The following is a 17,084-nucleotide window of genomic DNA, read 5'->3' on the forward strand; positions in this document are numbered from 1 at the left end:
ACGCCGGCAACGTAACTCGAATGTGGAAGGAAAAGTGTCACTTGTTGACACTGTCAGGTTACGGTGGTGACGAGAAGGTTGAGGAAGAGGAGGAGCCAAAAATACAGGGAGGCGAGGGATGGGAAACTTAAGTGGAATTTAATAAAAAAAGAACATAAAAGTAAAAAACAACTGGAAGCAACAAAAACAATGACATGACTTAATTAAACTTGACGAGACAGGCAGGAAGGCCGCGGACGTGGACACTGACACGGATCACTGAACGGGACAAAAGCAACCAGGGAACTAAATACAAAGAAATTTACAAGACAGCGAGGAGCACCTGGACAAGACACGGAGGGTTGGAAGGACCTGATTGATTAACACGAGGGCTTGGGTAACCCAACACAGGTGGACACTTGATGAGACAGAAGACAGGAACACAAGGCCAAAACTTGAAACTAAATACTAAACCACAAATAACAAATACAGATCATGACACTAACAACCGGATGAAAACAATTTTAGCGAAAATATGAACAAATGTGCCTATGGCCTCGCTTGGCATTGGAATCCTGCAAAATAATCCACATTTTTAATAAATGTACCTGTAATCTGATTCAGTCTTTTTTCTGTAACTGCAAGGGAATACCGTTGCATCTCTTTTATATTGCGAATACATCACACCGATGCTTGCAAAAAAAAACCCCAACCCAATGACATCCTCCATAACATGAACATCGTTAAATCACCAAGTCGGTGACAATGTGAACATTATTTTCTGAAGATTATTTATGTTACAGCTCTTGTCTTATACCTCAGTAAAGTAATGCTTCATATTGAGGCAGAGTCTGCATGACCCCCCCCCCAAAAAAAATAAATCAAGAAATTGAATAAAAAGTTGAATGTCACTTGCCATTGCAACTGCATCATAAATAGAAAACGGCGTTGTCACTACACGGAGACTTGCATGCAACACAAAGCAATTGCACAAGACATGTAATCGATCCGTCGCTGCGCATAGATGACATCACGTTGGCCAGCTTCAGTCACTCACTGGCGCAGGACCTCCTTCGAACTCTGACGTGCTGAGCAGCGGATCCACACACTCCTTTCGCTTGGCTTCAAGCCACCATGTTTCCATTTCTCCTTTGCCCTGTTCAAATGGAAAATTGGACGGGAGGTCCGGGTTAGAAGCATATGTCTTCTTGAATTTGAAATAAGGCAATTCTCTTCATGGATGTGTCAGGTTTAATCACCTAAGCATTCACTGAACACAGGCAAAATGAATGAAAGGAAGACAAGGGTTGATCTTTTACTCGCGAGGAAAACGAACGGAGGTGTGCTCAGTTACATCTCCAACTTCGTTCTGAGGCACACTCCGCCGAGCCCTCTATTTTATTAGGGAATCCCTAGGTCAACAATGCTTTCTGCCCTCAGGAATGAAGGGGGGACCAGCAGGAACATGAAAACATTTCAGAGACGAGAGGAAAAGCAGACATCAATGGAATAACTAAGATATTCAACCTAACATTTGGAAGAGGGAACGTGATGGTGGAGAGAAGACGGCAGCAGCAGCTGCTGAGGCCACACCTTGGCAGGTTTTGCAAGGAGGTTTGTTGTGGTGGAGGAGGACTCAAACGCAGGCACATGAAAAAGAAGTCACTCAAATTTAATTTAAAAAAAGGCAAACAAAGCACAGGGATAAACAAAAATAGCAAAGTACAAAATTTGTATTTGTATTTGTATTTATGTTATTTTTGAAAGTATACAGGGACAGTACATATTAATCAAACAGTTTCCCATAAATATGCCAGATTATAGCCAATGGCTAATATGGCTGAAGTAACAAAAATAAAGCCTAGCAAAATAAAATTGGACCTGTTCTGTGAGTGTGACAACTGAACGACGCTGAGCTGAGGAACGCTCGACACGAGACGAGGACTGGAAAGCAAGCACGGAACTAGAGAAAAAAACAAATGAACGAGAGACAACGAGGAACACCTGAACAAGACACAAAGAGGTGGAGGGAGCGGATTGGCAAACACCAGAGAGGGACGACGAGCACGGGTGGACACGATCAGTACACCAGGAAAAACATGAAACTAAATATGAAAGCAAAAGCAACGGAAAAAACATCATGACCCGCCTGGGCTCAAAACAGAAGAGTGGACGGAGAAGAAAAGATCACGTCAACGACAGCTGAATGCAGCTCTGAAGTTCCGAGCGTCAATGGGAAGAATTCACCCAATTTTTATCTCCTTTGAGGGAAACGTTGAATAACATAACGCTTATTTTCTCGGCCCACGAAGCGGATATCATCAAAAGTTAACACACTCGTTCAAATGACCAGTTTTTGTGATATTTCAAATGCAATGGAGTTGATATGTTGCGTAAAACGTAAATAAATGCTCAAAATATGATTAATCGAAGGCATCGTTTGAAATCTGGATTTAAGTGTTTACATTTTTTCCCACTTAGAGTAGACCCTGCTTGCCTAAATTAACGCTAGAAAATATTCTAAGCATAACAATACTTAAAATAATAGCAATTTGAAAGTGTAGCATTAGAAAGCATTTTCCAGAGTTTATTACCTTCACATTTAGCATCCCTCTGCAGGTTAGAACGTATCCTCTCAACATGTGGAGAAGGTCAGCTGTGGCTCCGCTCACTTGGATCCTCAACGCTTGCCAACCAGGACAAATGGAAACATCTCAAGTTAAAAATCAACTCAACTTTATTCATCGAGCACTTTAGGACGACCGCTGCCGCATGTGTAGCGAAAAAGGAAGTCATACAACAACAAATGAATAATGAAGACTTGGAAAAGCACCAAAACAGTCAAAGCAAGTCTCATGTGGAGTCAAAAGCTAAGAAACGAGTTAAAAAGATGGGAAACGCGAGCGAGGCGGCTTGCTCAACGTTTAGCGGGAGCTCTTTCCAAATCGAGGGAACGGCAACAAAAAGGCGGGATCTGCTCGAAGCCTACGCTTCGTCCTTGCGTACAAATAGTTGCACGTCAAAGGTCCAAGGAAGCTGCTGTATTCACATAAACTAGAAAAATGAGGGGACAAGTTAGGGAAATGTGACTTTTTAATTGTTTGTATCCAAATAGTTGGCTCGCTGGACTGCCGGCCTTCCCATGCAGGGTGATAAGCAGCACATAATTGTTTGCTCGGTGAAGTTGTTGATGCAGTGGCCGTGCAACACAAACGCACAAAGTGAAAATGTTTTGGTTAACTTGAGCTGTTGCTGTTTTTCTCCAATCTGGTCGCTGGTTTTTGCAAGTAGAAGCTGCTCGTGTGCCCGTTCCATTGCCGAGCTCCGCCTCCGATTATCTTGTTAATAAAATCCAGAATCACACCGTTGGCCCAGCAGTAAGCTGTTGTGTTTAGTCACTCACACTCTTCAAGACGAGAAATTGCATGCGTAACGTGTGCTATGAATCTTGACCGCTGGAGGGCTTTGATGGAAACATGTCAAAAAAAAAAAAACCTTACACGTCTGCCTTTAAGGTGCTTCCCTTATCCAGCAATGCTGTTAAATGTTGCTCGAGTCGTTGAATTCTTACGTGCATGCATGCATGCAATCTACTTTTCTGTTCTTCACCTTCACTCGTCGATTCCATCCGCGATGCCGTGTTGACCGTGTCTCCAAATAGGCAATATCGAGGCATTTTGGTTCCGACCACACCGGCCACGACCGGTCCTAAAGGGACAAACCAGCACACCACAAGTCAGGCGCACTTGCTCTTGTTTGACATTTGCAAACGTCAACGGCGTATATATTAAAAGCACCTGAGTGGATGCCTGCACGGATCTTCAGCTGCGTTTTGGGCTTGTGGGGGATCTTGAAAGTGTGGCAAACGCTGACCAGATCTAAGGCCATGCTGGCAATCTCCCCCGCGTGATTGATTCCATTTACTTGGGGGACCCCTGAGACCACCATGTCTGGATCAGTCAGCCATTGTTGGGGACAATGAAAAAAATGTACAAGAATTATTATTATTTTTTTTTTTCTCAAACGTTACTTTCATGCATCACGTTAGAGAAACAGCAGGAGATCATTGGTGCCCTGCAAGCTACAATCACCAGTTTTAAAGATCATGAAAATAATTATGGCATAACCATTTTTTGTACCCCCAAGCAGAAAAATAATAATAATAATAATAATAATAATGCCTTTATTAGTCCCACAATGGGGAAATTCGAGATTCAAACCCAGGCCTCCTGGGGAGACTGGGTCCTGAACGCGGCGCCTTAGACCACTCGGCCATCCTGGCAGCCACGAGATTCGAACCCAGGCCTCCTGGGGAGACTGGGTCCGGAACGCGGCGCCTTAGACCACTCGGCCATCCTGAGATAGACATCATGAATAATAACACTGACAATTAATTATTAATCATTTCGTGGAATTGCTTGTTAAGGCAAAATTGAGTGCTCAACTTTGTGGCCGCAGCTTTGCTACTTTTAACACCTTATGTAATGTTCAACTGTTCAAAAAAAATACAGTAAATGCATTCATTGTGAAATAATACTTTCAGGGGGATTTATTGTTGCCTACAATTTTGTATTATTCACAGCACGTGTTTATTGAGCCAAGTTCCCGATTTTGCAAATCGGACCACTAGCACTGAAATGGTGTCTTTTCACTTTATTCTCATTTTTTTTCCAAAATGATTCTAACCAAGGCATACCAAGTCAAGCATCTAAAAAAGTCCAGCAAAATGACAAGCTTCTTTTGACAAGTAGTCGACTTTCTTGTCTTCTTTTTTGGCTTGCCCACAACTCGTCACTTACAAGCGTCGCCAATGGTCTCCACTTTGTAGACATCATAATTGTCGATGATGTCGTCAAAGGTGGTGTAGAGCTGGTTGAGGAAGTCCACAACCTGATGGGGCGTGCTGGCCCCAGACAGCTGCGTGAAGCCCACAATGTCGCTGTCACAAAGAGGCAAATGTTGCTGCACCAAGTCGACTCCGGTTCATCGGCGTGTCACTGAAAAGTCCAAACCGACCTGAAGTAGACGGTAGCATTGGAGAAGCTCTGAGCCTCGGTGGTTCGGCCTTGGCGGAGGTCATCGGCAACCGGTTTAGGCAACATGCCTGCAGAGGAAATAAATGAAGAGTGGCAGGGATTTGGACAGAGAAAAGTGGCAACTGGCCAATGGAGGGCAGCAAAATCCACGCATTGGGATTAAGTGGCTCCCCAACTGCCCGAAGACAGCCCGGATCGGCTCCGGCGCCTCCAGCGACCCTCGTGAGGAGAAGCGGTGCAGATGGATGGAACATTATTTACGAGATTAGAAATGTGATCATTTAAGATGCAAGACTTACTGTACAACAAGCGATCAGTCTTCTGTTTCTCTTGAAGAAGATCCTGCGTTCTCTCCGCAACGATGGCCTCCAGATGTTTGCTGTACTTCTCCATCTGCACATAATGGAAATGAATGTTAAGCTTGCTCAAATATCAGAATGTTGCTTCACCCCCTCCCCGCAACAATCAATTATTTGGCGATCGACCTTTTTGCACACTTACAAAGTCTTTAGCAACATGTTGGAAGCAACCTTACCAGGTTCATCATCATGTCCACTGGGCTGACTTTATGCGGGTTCATCTTGTCCAGCATCTTCTTGACCTGCTCAAATGTGGGCCTCGAGGTGACGTTATGAGCCCAACACTTCTTGATGAGCTGCAAAACACACTTGGTTAATTAGTTAGTTAGCATATAAATGTTCAGTACGTGCCCGTTGTCAAAGGACACAGCATTCGGTACCCAAATTGCAGCAAAGAAGAGAGGGTGTGAGCTATTATGCAAAACGATACGCCGTGATGTCACACCTCACAGTAGTCCTCCTGACTGGGACAGTCCACGTCGTTTTTTCCTGCTTTGAGTTCGGGGAGAGGAGGACGCCATATGATGTCCATCCTCACTCCCTCCAACTGGTCCTGTTCGCATCAACATTAGAAAGTCAAGATGGAGGCAACGCCACAGGTCGTAATTGAGAGGGAAGAAGAAAATGGCGGCGTACTGAAATGAGGTCAGAGCGAGTGGCGATCTCAAGCAGGATCATGGCGTAGCTGAGACGAAGAACACAACGTTGAAGAAACGGAACTCGTAATGTTTCCATCATAAAAACATTTTCATCTATCTTCTTTGTATTTGCCTCTCACGAGACACTCGATGTGCTGAGACGAGATTTTCAGTTTGCATTTGACACCGTCAGCCCCGACCAAACGAAAGCGGATGCACGCGTTCCAATCAAAGCAGCAACCTGTAGACGTCTGCCGCCGGCGTCATCGTCGAGCTGTTTCCCACGAGGACCTCGGGAGCGCAGAAGACGCGGTTGACGTCACCACAAGTGAAGCCGTTGCTGACGGCATCAAAGTCTTCTTTTCTGTAGAGTGTCAGGCCGTAATCTAGACGGGAAGAAAATGAAATTGGTTCCAATATGGCACTCTAGATTTCGGTTGTTGTTGTGGTTTTTTTATTTTTACCAGAGATCTTGCAAACCCAGCGATCATCAATAACACAGTTCCTGGAGTGAAGTCTGCCGTGAAATATTTTGTGTTGGTGCAGGTACGACATCCCACGAGCGATGTCGGTGGCAAAGGACAGTCTGTGAAACATTTGGAGTGTTAAGACCCAATTGAAGTATCGACAGCTAATTGTCAGGTTGTTTCACTTTGCAGTTGTTGTATTTGAGTTGTTGAAGCAACACGAAATGGGTCGAATATTACAAAGAGCTCTTGTGTAAAGTGACGATTGCTTTTATGCGATTCTCTTTTTGACAGAGTTTTTGTAAAACGCTTTGATTGGATCTCATTCGATTGTACCACGTCACAAACATGTTGGGTAATTGTTTTTTTCTTTTCGATTTTCCTTACCTGAAGCCCCAGTTGATTGGGATTTCATCATTGAGTAGGACATCAGACAGACTTCCTTTGGGGCAGTGTTCTGTGATGATGCCCACGTACGGAACCTCAATGGAGCCCCCGATGAACTTGCAAACATTTGGATGGTCCACTTGTCTAGAAGTGAAATGAAGCAGTTAAAAAAAAAAAAAAAATCCCGGTTTGAATGTGCTTTCCCTCACCGGACTTCTTTCACTTCCTTCCTGATACTTTTAGACAGAGTGAAATGTTTCTTCTGGATGTGTTTGACTGCAACGGTTCGGCCATCACTAAAAGAAGAGAGTTGGATTACTTGTCAAGTAGGAGAGCATTTTGGACGCTCTAAAAGTGGCTCCTCGTTGGGGTGGCGTGTAAGATGCGGCCGATGAGCGGCAGGCGACGACACACTGACGTGGCGCCCACAAGCCAATAATCTTCAATTCACTTTTCATTCGTCTTCTTGGGTGATAATAAGAGGTGCTCTTTCAGTATGTTCAACCACAACCCCCCCCCCCCCCCTCCTCGGCGGGTGTCGATGCTCTACTGAGTGCTCTTCCCCCTCGTTGCCTTACTAGATGCCGGGTTGGATGTAGCCCTGCTTGAAGAAGGTGTTGACGCCGGTGCAAATGGTGATGTCAGTCAACTGACTGACATTTGAAGTGCTCTTCACATGCTGGGGGCTGCTGGTGCTGCCAAAGTCGCACATGCTCCCTGCAGCGGCATTTCGTCAGATGTTAATTCTATACAAGCATACGCACCGGGGGTTGAACCGATTGGTCGACTAACTCACTTTGCAATTTCGACGACTTATTAACTTATTAAATTTTCGATTTCAAAAAGGAGGACACTAGGCCCGGCCTCCAGTACTTGATTGATATTCAAAGACAGCATACGTTTGAACTGAAATATATTCACAATATTGGAAAAACGGGTTCGGATTTGCACTCATCGGTGTTTCATATTGCATTATCGATATTATGAAGTCATTTAAGATTTTGAACCCAAAGAAATGTTTTCAAATATGAATGTATCCTTGTCAAATTAAGTTCTTTAGTGTTCATTAGTAATGCCCTGAAATATTGTTCTCCTATTGGATGACGATGCACATTTAAGGTTGCATCTGATTGGTCAAAGTCAGATCAAAGAATTCTCCTCTGCATGTGCCAGTCTCACATGGATAATATTTTTTTCAATATATTGCACAGCACATATTTAAATGATGCCTGCACTTTATAGGTTGAAACTAAAACAAAAAAAGATCATTTTGACGATATGGCAATGTTCTAAATTATTCCTCTTCTGTGCAAAATCCATCTTGAACAAAATATTTCTTTTCAATGTAATCATGTAAATGATAAAACAGTAGTCTGACGAGGATATTACCTGAAGAAAAAAAAGTCTTTAGTTTTCTTCTTTTTAATTGTTTTCTTTTTTGGTCTCAGGTTGAACAATTTTGTCAAATCAACTCTGCATTTACTCTCCTCGTAAGACTTTTGCTGTTTTTCGGTGTCGATATGAGCTTCGAAATATGATTAGACATTGAAATATTTGCCCACTGTTCCCTTTTACGTGTCTCGTCACTTCCTCTGCACATTTGAACGCACCGCTGAGCCACAGACGGACAAAAGTTTGCGCTTCGTTCCATCCAATTTGAGCGACGTGGCCGTCACGCTTGGAACGGAGCAAACCTGCTTCACACACCTGCCGCAACGGCCGCTGCCTTCTTTTATGACTTCCTTCCCCGTAAAACAACAACAACCACAAAAAAAAAAAAAAGCACTCTGCCACACAAAATGTCAGTCAAATTAAACATGTGCTAAATGCAAAACAATTTGAGGCGGAAAATTTTCAGTAATTTATAAAACTCTGCCCGACTATCGAACAAGGACGTGACACCTGCTCAGCCCAACTGATTTCATCGTTTGGCATCTGGTCTTTCAATCATCCGTTTTAAAAAAGAACAAAGAACATCTGCAACAGTCCATAAAACAGCAATATGTCCGGCGAATACAACATTAAGTTGGCGGTGGATGAGAAGAAAGCGTTGGCCTCACTAGCTAAGCTAGCTCGGTTGCTGCTAATATTCCAAATATTCATCCCGGCGGTACCATCAGCCTGATGGCGAGGAAAAACGGTGCGATAATGACAATTTGAATCTTATGACGAAGCGCACTAACATCACGACGCGTGTGTGAGATATATCCCAAAGATTTTCACTTGCAAAATGTGCACGTCTATCTTAAAATACCTTCAAATGAAAAAGTGAAGCATAAAAAGTGAAACGTTTTTTGAAATGTATTTTTTGCCTGTCTACGATGACGCGCCTTATAAAGTCGCGCTTTGCAAAACGACTGAAAAGAAGAGCATGAGCGGGGCTCTCAATAATCACATCAACGACATTTCATGTCATTTTAATCATTTCATTTGTTGCTATGTCTTCAAAATATGGACCTGTCACACGAGGTTGGACAAATGTCATTGATTTATCGATTTGGACTACGAAACATCTGAAGCGGTTCAACCCCTCTTCCACGCACACAAAAGCATTCATTTCATCAATTTTTTTTTTTTACCAAATATTATACTCTTATAGTCAATGATCCAGCTTTCATCCCATAACATCTTCTGTTTCTGGTACTGAAGCCACTGGAGGGAAGGGAATGAAGACAAATATTTAGGCCTTGAAAATCAGCGGGAAAGCTTGTGTGGGGATCTGGGAGAGAGTCTCATACTCGTGCACGCACACTCACCACCATGGTTAGGATGAATCCGACGCTGAAAAGTGCCACCGGGAGGCCAATGGACACTTTGATGGCCACCGACATGGGGCAGATGCCGCAGTCTGCAGGACAGTTGAGACAGTTCTCGTCCGCTTCGCAGACGTCGTCCCCGCACACTGCAACATTTCACAAATAAGCCGCGATGGCAACCATTTCACCTTTGTGTTTGTGTTTTGATCCCGTCATGGCAACGATGCAAAAAGGGTTAGCGAGCGCGTCGCACAACGCAGACTGACCTTGTGCACTGACAACGAGCACTTTGGATTCCAAAGCGGCGTGCATTTGCCCTATTTTGATATGAGCGATAACTGAAGTGACGCCCACGTGGATCAGCACCACCTGCACGGAAATTGGTTCAATTTCACCATTTTCATGATGACAACGGACTCGTACATGCACGTCCTTCGGCAGCGTGGCTTGGCAGAATCGCACGTTTTCTTTTTTTTAAATTGTTTGTGGCGTTTTTTCATCCAGACCGACAATTGCAGAGGTCATCTTGACCAACAACAATTCAAACGCAAATTTAACCGTACGAATAAACCCAACCTGCATACGTTTCGAACGCAGTTGGAAGCCAACGTACCCAAAGGACACACACACAAAAGTCACCACGGGGTCACCGCACCGCTACGATCTTCAGATATCATTCAAATGTTTTTTTACGTGCAAAGCAGCCTCGTTTGCTCGCTCACCTTAGACGTCCAGTATTTTTGGCTCATCTTTCCTGCTTTGGACACGGTATGAGTGACTATTTTGCCGTCATCGGGAATCCACGGGCCACAGATGCCGCCTTGTTTCTGTAAGGCACCAGCGCTCGCTTCAATCACTTTCCTTTTCTGTCAATTTGCTCCTTTTTATGCTAAATGAGTGCACGTGTGAAATCAAAGAAAATTGCATTTGGCGAGATGTCACGAGTGTTGTGCGACGCTCACCATGAGGCCCAGAGGACACGAGTGGATGTTGGCGTGATACACGCAACAATTGAGCTCATTAGCATTGTTCCAGTTGGACGGACACTCGTGCTCATGACAGAACCGCTTCGCCTCTGCAGCGTCACTAGATGCAAAAAGGGAGGATGGATATGAGTAGCATCCGTCACAGAGTTTCCATTCTCTCCAATGGTAAAAAAAAAATGCAGTTTGGATTGTTTTGCCGGTGACCACCAGGGCCGAATATTTGTCGACGCTGCCGCGAATGTAAAAAGTGGCACGTTTTGATTTTGGTGCAAACGTCTGTTTGGTCATTTGGCAAACTTTTGGCCAAATTTGAGTAGTCTGGCGTAAGAGCTTTTCATTTGACATGTTCCCGGCACACCTGACAAGTTGGTGCCTGAAAGTCGGCTTAACCTCTGCAATCGCCATCGAACAAGTCGTGTATGTCGGGCAAATCCATCCGGTGCAGGCAGACAGATTGTGCTCAGCGTGGACGTCTGTCATGGATCCGGACAACAACACTCAGTGACCTTCTGATTTATTGCACAATTCACTTCCTCATCACTGTTATTTCTTTTAAATCACCCCCTTGCTACAGCGCAGTTACGATAGTCCGAAAGGGAATCGCTCAAAAATGCGACAAGATAAGGTTTGAAGTGTCGGGTATGGCCATGGTGGAATTTGACTCAAACGCAAAAAGTGTTTCATATTCAGAAGCAAACTAAAAGACAATCAAGGAAAAACGGAATACTTTTTTTTCTTTGGGTTGTGGTTTTTGTGATTTTTTTTTTTTTAGGTTTTTTTTCACATTCTTTTTACAGTTTTAACAAGATATAGAAGTATGACTTGCCATGAAAGTCACCTTCATTTTACACCTCCGTCATTTGAGTTCATTCAAGTTTTACAGTAATTAAGCCCAAATCTTTGAGCTTTTCAGTTTGCGCCTACGCGTGTGTTAGTGTGTGTGCATATGAAGCTTCCGGGCACGGCAACTTTTAAAGATTCCAAATGTTTCTGAAAGTCACTCACCTGAACTGGAAAATCTTGTTGTGGACAGCGTAGTCGTAGAAGGAATCTGAGGCTGTGACTGTATATGAAACATTGAATTCCTGCCCGTTGGTGACTTTCTCCGGGGGGCGCTGCACCCACGCCATCTCCAGACCTGAGATAGTGAATAAGTGGCAACTACTTTCAATAGAGTAATTGCATTCAGCAAATGATTTCAATTGAGGGTTGAAACATTTTTCAGTCAAACTACATGTCGCTCTAACATAAAACAAAGAAAATGGGTCTGAAAAACAACACATACCACCGCAGCTTATCATGTTGTAATCATTTGGATTGTTGCTTGGCCAGCAGTCGTACTCGGTGTTGTCCAGATCATGCCAGCAATGAACACTCTACGGAAACAATTTGATGCAAGGATGCGAGACATGAATTTGCATGTTTGCTCATTTTTATGGCAAAGCAACACAATCATGGCTGCGATTTTCAACACGGGTAATCCAGTTCAGGGTCCAGAAGAGCTGAAGTCAGCTGCCTTGTTGACATCAACCAAAAGGCAGTTGACATCCCGTGCTGGTCGCCAGCCCACCGTGGGGCAAATTACGGAGACAGAAAAGCATTCCCATTGTCACTGGTGGGAATTGAACCGGAAGGTTGCCTGCTCTGAAGCTCGCCAAGTGAACCCCAAATGCATCGGCGTGAAACTCGGGACCTGGAGGGCCGCTTTCGTGCATGCTTTCCATCTCACCTGATTTCAATGATGAGCTCATCAGCAAGCTCTGAACAAGTAGGACAAGTATCCTGCTCATTTGGAATTTTGGAAAAGATGCAAGGGAAGCGGCCCTCCAAACCTGTGCACGCAGGATGCCATCAATTGACCAGAACCACGTCCTCTCTTTCCACAGGAGGAGCCTACTCGAACAACCCAACTCGTTCGGGTTAAGCAGAGGCAACTTCAAATGGTGACGTTGGTTAATTGTGTACACCGATATAAGAGAGCTTAAATATTTGAAAAGGCATCTGAAAAGAAAGCACTTCCTTTTTAAAGAAAGAACAGAATGTACACAATCGAATAAGGGACACGTTAGGTGAACAAAAAGCAAGTGCTGTTGAAAACTGAGTACAGTCTAATGAAGGATTGGACTTTTTTAACTCACGCACGTAATATATTAATGAAATGCACACTGAGTACAGTGACAATAAAGGGATTTCTGATTCTGATATAAAATTATAATCAGTCATCATGCACCAATTGCACAATCAATGACTACTCAATTTCCCATTAAACCTCCAATGAATGAACATCCCCTAGCATTATGGGAAAACATTTTTTTTAGCCTTTAGCCCACGTTATGCTCGAACGTACTTGCCAAATTCATTCGGATGAGTTTGCCAGTCAAAAATGTTTACTTCAAATTGGCACTTCCACCCTTCCGTTCATTTGCCTGTGGTGTGTATCTTACTTTTGTTGAAAAGACTCACAAGTAAGCTAAGTCTTGAAAATCTTTATTTATTCAGTTCAAACCAACACACACACACACGCACGCACCCCCACGCACGCACACACAGATATGTGGCAAGTGCCCCCTCAGCCCTGGCAGAGAAAAAAAGTGCCAGTGCCGTGCCTGGCCACTTTCATTGAACCACTTGCAGCAGTAATATGGCAAACGAGTAGACAATATATAAAATGCAGATGATTCGCTTTTATAAAACCACCTCATATCACGGCAGGAAACATTCAACATTTTGAACAATTTCTCCATGACATCTTACTCCTCCATAAACTGGAATAAATCAGCAGATTTTGCATTATCAGGACTCTTTCTAGTCCAAAATAACTCCCTAGCACTCCACATTGGCAATTTACAATATTTTGGAATCAACATCTCGCCCAGGCAGTCGGAATGAAAGAATCAAATATTCAATGTCAAAAACAAAGTGACAGCTTACCAAAAAGAAAACCAAGAAGAAAGATGCCGCTGTCCACAGAGCCATGACCAAGTCTGCAACCTTTCTGGAGCGTCACAGAGCTGACTGAGTGAGTGACCTCACATGTGCTCGTGTCAAGGACGAGTAGTTACGGCAAGCGAATGAGCTTCCCGTACTCCCCCCTCCCACGGCTTGTGAAGAGTCAAAATAATAATGATTGCCCTCAATTATTTTCCATTGTAACTATCTGCTCCGTCCATTCAATTGGTTTCATTTTTTAAATCTAAACGTGTAAATGATTTCTGAATTTTGCACATTTTCTGGATTTTCGCCTCCAGCAACAATGGCGTACGCACACATGAATTGCCGATATTGGTAGTTTGTGGGAGCCCTCACACAAGTTGTTATGTACTCCTGGATTCATGGATGGGCCGGCACATTCTGCCATCATGGATTGTATCAACGCTTGCTTGCCACGTTCCCTAACACTTCAGATGAATCGTAGCTTTCGCTTGCAACCTTGTTTGCACGAGTGACCACACCCATGCCCATAAAATAAAAGCTCAGGTTTCAAAATGAGATTAGCACACATTTTGCATTATTATTTTTTCTTTTGACTTGATGGCTGCGTTTTGTCAAGGTCAGCACGAGCTAGTTGAGGACATGCAGACCTAGCCGCCATCTTGAACTGAGGCTTCAAATCTATTAATCCTAACTTGTCTAAGTCTTTCGCGATTTCAACAGAACCATAACATCAGACAAGCAGTTACGATGGCGATGACTTGATTGAGTTATTTTTCTTTCACAACACATTGAATATAAAAGTAAGACGAAATGCTTTTTAATTTTAAAACAGATCAGAAAAAAACGGCAACAACCGCTTGATTCTATATTAAAAATATTAAATATTCTTTCGTTTTTCTTGCTATCACATTTTTGAACAGTGCAAAATTGAATGTAGTAGTATGATTCAAAGTTTTGGAAACCCCAAAAATATCATGATCTGTTTTGGTGGCTTTTGGTTCCTATTTAGTTGCAGCTTTTCCTTGTCTAGTTCGTTAAGCTGATCGTGTCCACTCGTGCTGGTCGCTCGTGTCAGCCAATAAGCTCCCTCCACCTTTTTTGTGTCTTGTCCAGGTGTTCCTCGCTGTCTCTCGTCAGGTTGTTTGTATTTAGTTCCGTGCTTCCTTTCAGTCCTTGGCCGCTCATCGTCTCCTGTTCTGTGGCTGATTTTTGTCCTCCTGTAGAAGCCACCACGTCTTGTTGCCTTTTTTTCCCCTTCTCCCTCCAAGTCAAGTCCCCAATTGTACAATCAGAAGAAGTGGCTCTCCAATCAACATTCAGTCATCAACTTGAGTTCTGAAAAGTGTGCACGTGCGAGTGGAAGAGACTTCAATGGAGCTTCCAATATTACTCATCTTTAATCCGAACGAACAACATATTTATCCCTGTAAACATGATGATAAGCCCATCACTTTTCATTTGCGCCATGTTTTTTATTTGTTTTTTTGACAATGCAGAATGAGTTTAAACATATAAATTAAGGATTAAATTATATTATAAATTAAATTAATTTTAGATCAATATTTTTCAGCCTGGCAATGACCTTGTGGTTTGTTTGAGGTTTTGGGTTTGAAAATCAGCTGCAGTTCCTCCATCTGACATTTATTTATAACAATTTGGTGTGCGATTAAAAGCCAATGAAAATACGGTGCCCCAGAAAATAGGCAGAATACTTTTTTTGTTTTGCCATTACACACTTTGAAGTGAACATGTTTCTGGTTTTGCAAAAAGGTGACAGCAGGCAGCAATGCTGGAAACCCAAAATTGACTGTCCTCACTCTTCTCAACGAGCGTCTTGTGAATGGAAACTGCTGCACTTTAACGAGGTCTGAAATAAAACCTGACTTTTTACGAGCTAACTATGCAAACGCGTGTTCCCGCTGGTACTCAAGGGACGCATGCTCCATTCAGAGGATCAAAACCAAAGTGGTTTCTATTCTTGGATGGCCAGTTATCTCCTCCAAGCACTTTGCAAGGAAACAAAAGAGTTCAGCAAGCACATTTACTGGTTTGAGGCACTTGTTTAAACTCATATTCAATTCGGAGGCAGTTTGTGTCGCCCCCACTTAAGAGCTTGTGGACCCACCGAGTGGAAGGTCACACTAAATTTCACCAAGTCCTGCAAAACATCTTCAAGTGGCGGCTAGCGAGCGCAGGACATCTCAAGGAGTTGAGGTTTAGTTCAAACGAAAAGAAAAGATGTTGGAAGAGAATCAATTGTACGTACTTCGAAACAGCAATACATTTCTGTCAAGTAGCTCTGTTTCGTTTCTTGTTGTTTTGTTTTTTGAGTCCAATAGCAATTTCGACAAACGAGTGCGACAATGTGAGTTTTGGTGCGGTAATGCTTAAGCCTGCTGCTGTACAGTATATCTTTTAGTCTTTCCACCATTATACAACCACTCCCCCTATTTCAAGCGCATGTGGCATGGGAAGTCACGTTCGTACTTACCTTTTGTCATATGAATGCTGAAGGCATCAAGTACACATTCATGAAAAAAAAAAAAAAACAAGGTAGGTCACAGGTGTTTTTATATTTGTCTTTTATAAAACTCAGATTATTATAAATTTCTAAAAGGACTCTGTGTGACATGCTACAGTTAAACAAGTCGACACTTGAAAGAAAAACACAAAAGCTCTTTAGTGAGGCCACACGACATGAGGAGCCGTCAGCGTCAGTGTTTGTCGAGCGTCAAAGCGAATTGTTATTTATAGCCCTCGTGTGTGGGAAGGAGCAACGATGTCTACGTCAGTCATATCCTCCTTACTTCCTGCAGGTAAACTATTGTGTGACAAAACTCCAGCTGGAATCCAGTGTGTGTATTACGCCATTTTTTTGTCCTTTTACAAGCCTCTCGCCTTTGTTTCACCAGAGCAGCAGCCGCCATTAAAAGGAGTTGCAGCGGATGTGGGGAAATGCTACACGGAGAACAAGTTTGCCTCAATCAGCAGCGCTAAAATTGAGTGACTATTATGTTTGGCCGCAGGCAGAATCTACAAATGGAAGCGAAAACAATAAGCTGAGGCGGCAAGTTATCATCATAAACTTGAAATGAATCCCCCAGGATCCATCTTTGAAGCCTCTTTAACAATGGATGAGGACAATATGTTAGCTGACACGATATCAGGTGCACTTTCCAAATATAACCAGATCCAAATAGCAAAAATGAAACCTAATTGACGTGTGGTTGACATTGACAGAGGTAATCATTTGAAAATGTGTCCCTTTGGAATGAAGTTTGTGAATCACTGCAACAGCGCAGTGCAGCTCTGCATATGAAAATATCGCAAGTGTACCAGAGAGTGTGTATACATCAGGGGTGTCAAACTCCAGTCCTCGAGGGCCGGTGTCCTGCATGTTTTCCATCTCTCCCAGCTGCAACCCACCTGATTCAAATGAGCAGGATACTTATCAGGCTTCTTCAGAGCTTGCTGATGAGCTGATCATTTGAATCAGGTGGGTTGCAGCCGGGAGAGATTGAAAGCATGCAGGAAAGCGGCCC

General features: G+C 43.3%; 1 protein-coding gene across 3 annotated transcripts; it reads right to left on the bottom strand.

Annotated features, from left to right (window-relative positions):
- Positions 1–682: 682 nt before the first annotated feature.
- Positions 683–16,899, bottom strand: LOC148325129 (atrial natriuretic peptide receptor 2-like). 3 transcript variants are annotated; one of them, XM_088314066.1, is made up of 23 exons: positions 13,540–13,684; positions 11,894–11,984; positions 11,614–11,746; positions 10,585–10,708; positions 10,345–10,449; positions 9,889–9,991; positions 9,623–9,768; positions 9,446–9,518; positions 7,445–7,583; positions 7,076–7,162; positions 6,867–7,010; positions 6,477–6,598; positions 6,254–6,398; positions 6,011–6,059; positions 5,820–5,927; positions 5,551–5,670; positions 5,315–5,408; positions 4,996–5,083; positions 4,779–4,918; positions 3,777–3,929; positions 3,589–3,687; positions 2,574–2,665; positions 683–1,135 (listed from the first exon to the last, which is right to left on the bottom strand). In XM_088314066.1, exons 1-23 carry the CDS (start codon positions 13,582–13,584, stop codon positions 1,025–1,027), a joined length of 2,511 nt encoding a protein of 836 aa, XP_088170192.1. In that variant the 5' UTR covers positions 13,585–13,684; the 3' UTR covers positions 683–1,024. The 3 variants fall into 3 exon arrangements, with proteins under 3 accessions (XP_088170192.1, XP_088170193.1, XP_088170191.1); XM_088314067.1 differs by lacking the exons at positions 683–1,135; positions 13,540–13,684 and adding an exon at positions 16,034–16,899 and having other exon boundaries at positions 2,426–2,665; XM_088314065.1 differs by lacking the exon at positions 683–1,135 and having other exon boundaries at positions 2,426–2,665.
- Positions 16,900–17,084: the final 185 nt, after the last annotated feature.

Source organism: Idiotropiscis lumnitzeri, chromosome 13 (genome assembly GCF_059441095.1).
Source record: "Idiotropiscis lumnitzeri isolate Australia: NSW breed Sydney's pygmy pipehorse chromosome 13, RoL_Ilum_1.0, whole genome shotgun sequence".
Classification (NCBI taxonomy): Eukaryota; Metazoa; Chordata; class Actinopteri; order Syngnathiformes; family Syngnathidae; genus Idiotropiscis; species Idiotropiscis lumnitzeri.

Excerpts from the sequence above, each read along its gene's own strand:
- LOC148325129 (XM_088314065.1), bottom strand. The coding sequence starts at position 13,584 with ATGGCTCTGTGGACAGCGGCATCTTTCTTCTTGGTTTTCTTTTTG. Across the intron at positions 10,450-10,584 it reads CGTGTCCTCTGGGCCTCATG|AAACAAGGCGGCATCTGTGG; the intron begins GTGAGCGTCGCA and ends GGTGCCTTACAG. Across the intron at positions 9,992-10,344 it reads AAAAATACTGGACGTCTAAG|GTGGTGCTGATCCACGTGGG; the intron begins GTGAGCGAGCAA and ends ATTTCCGTGCAG.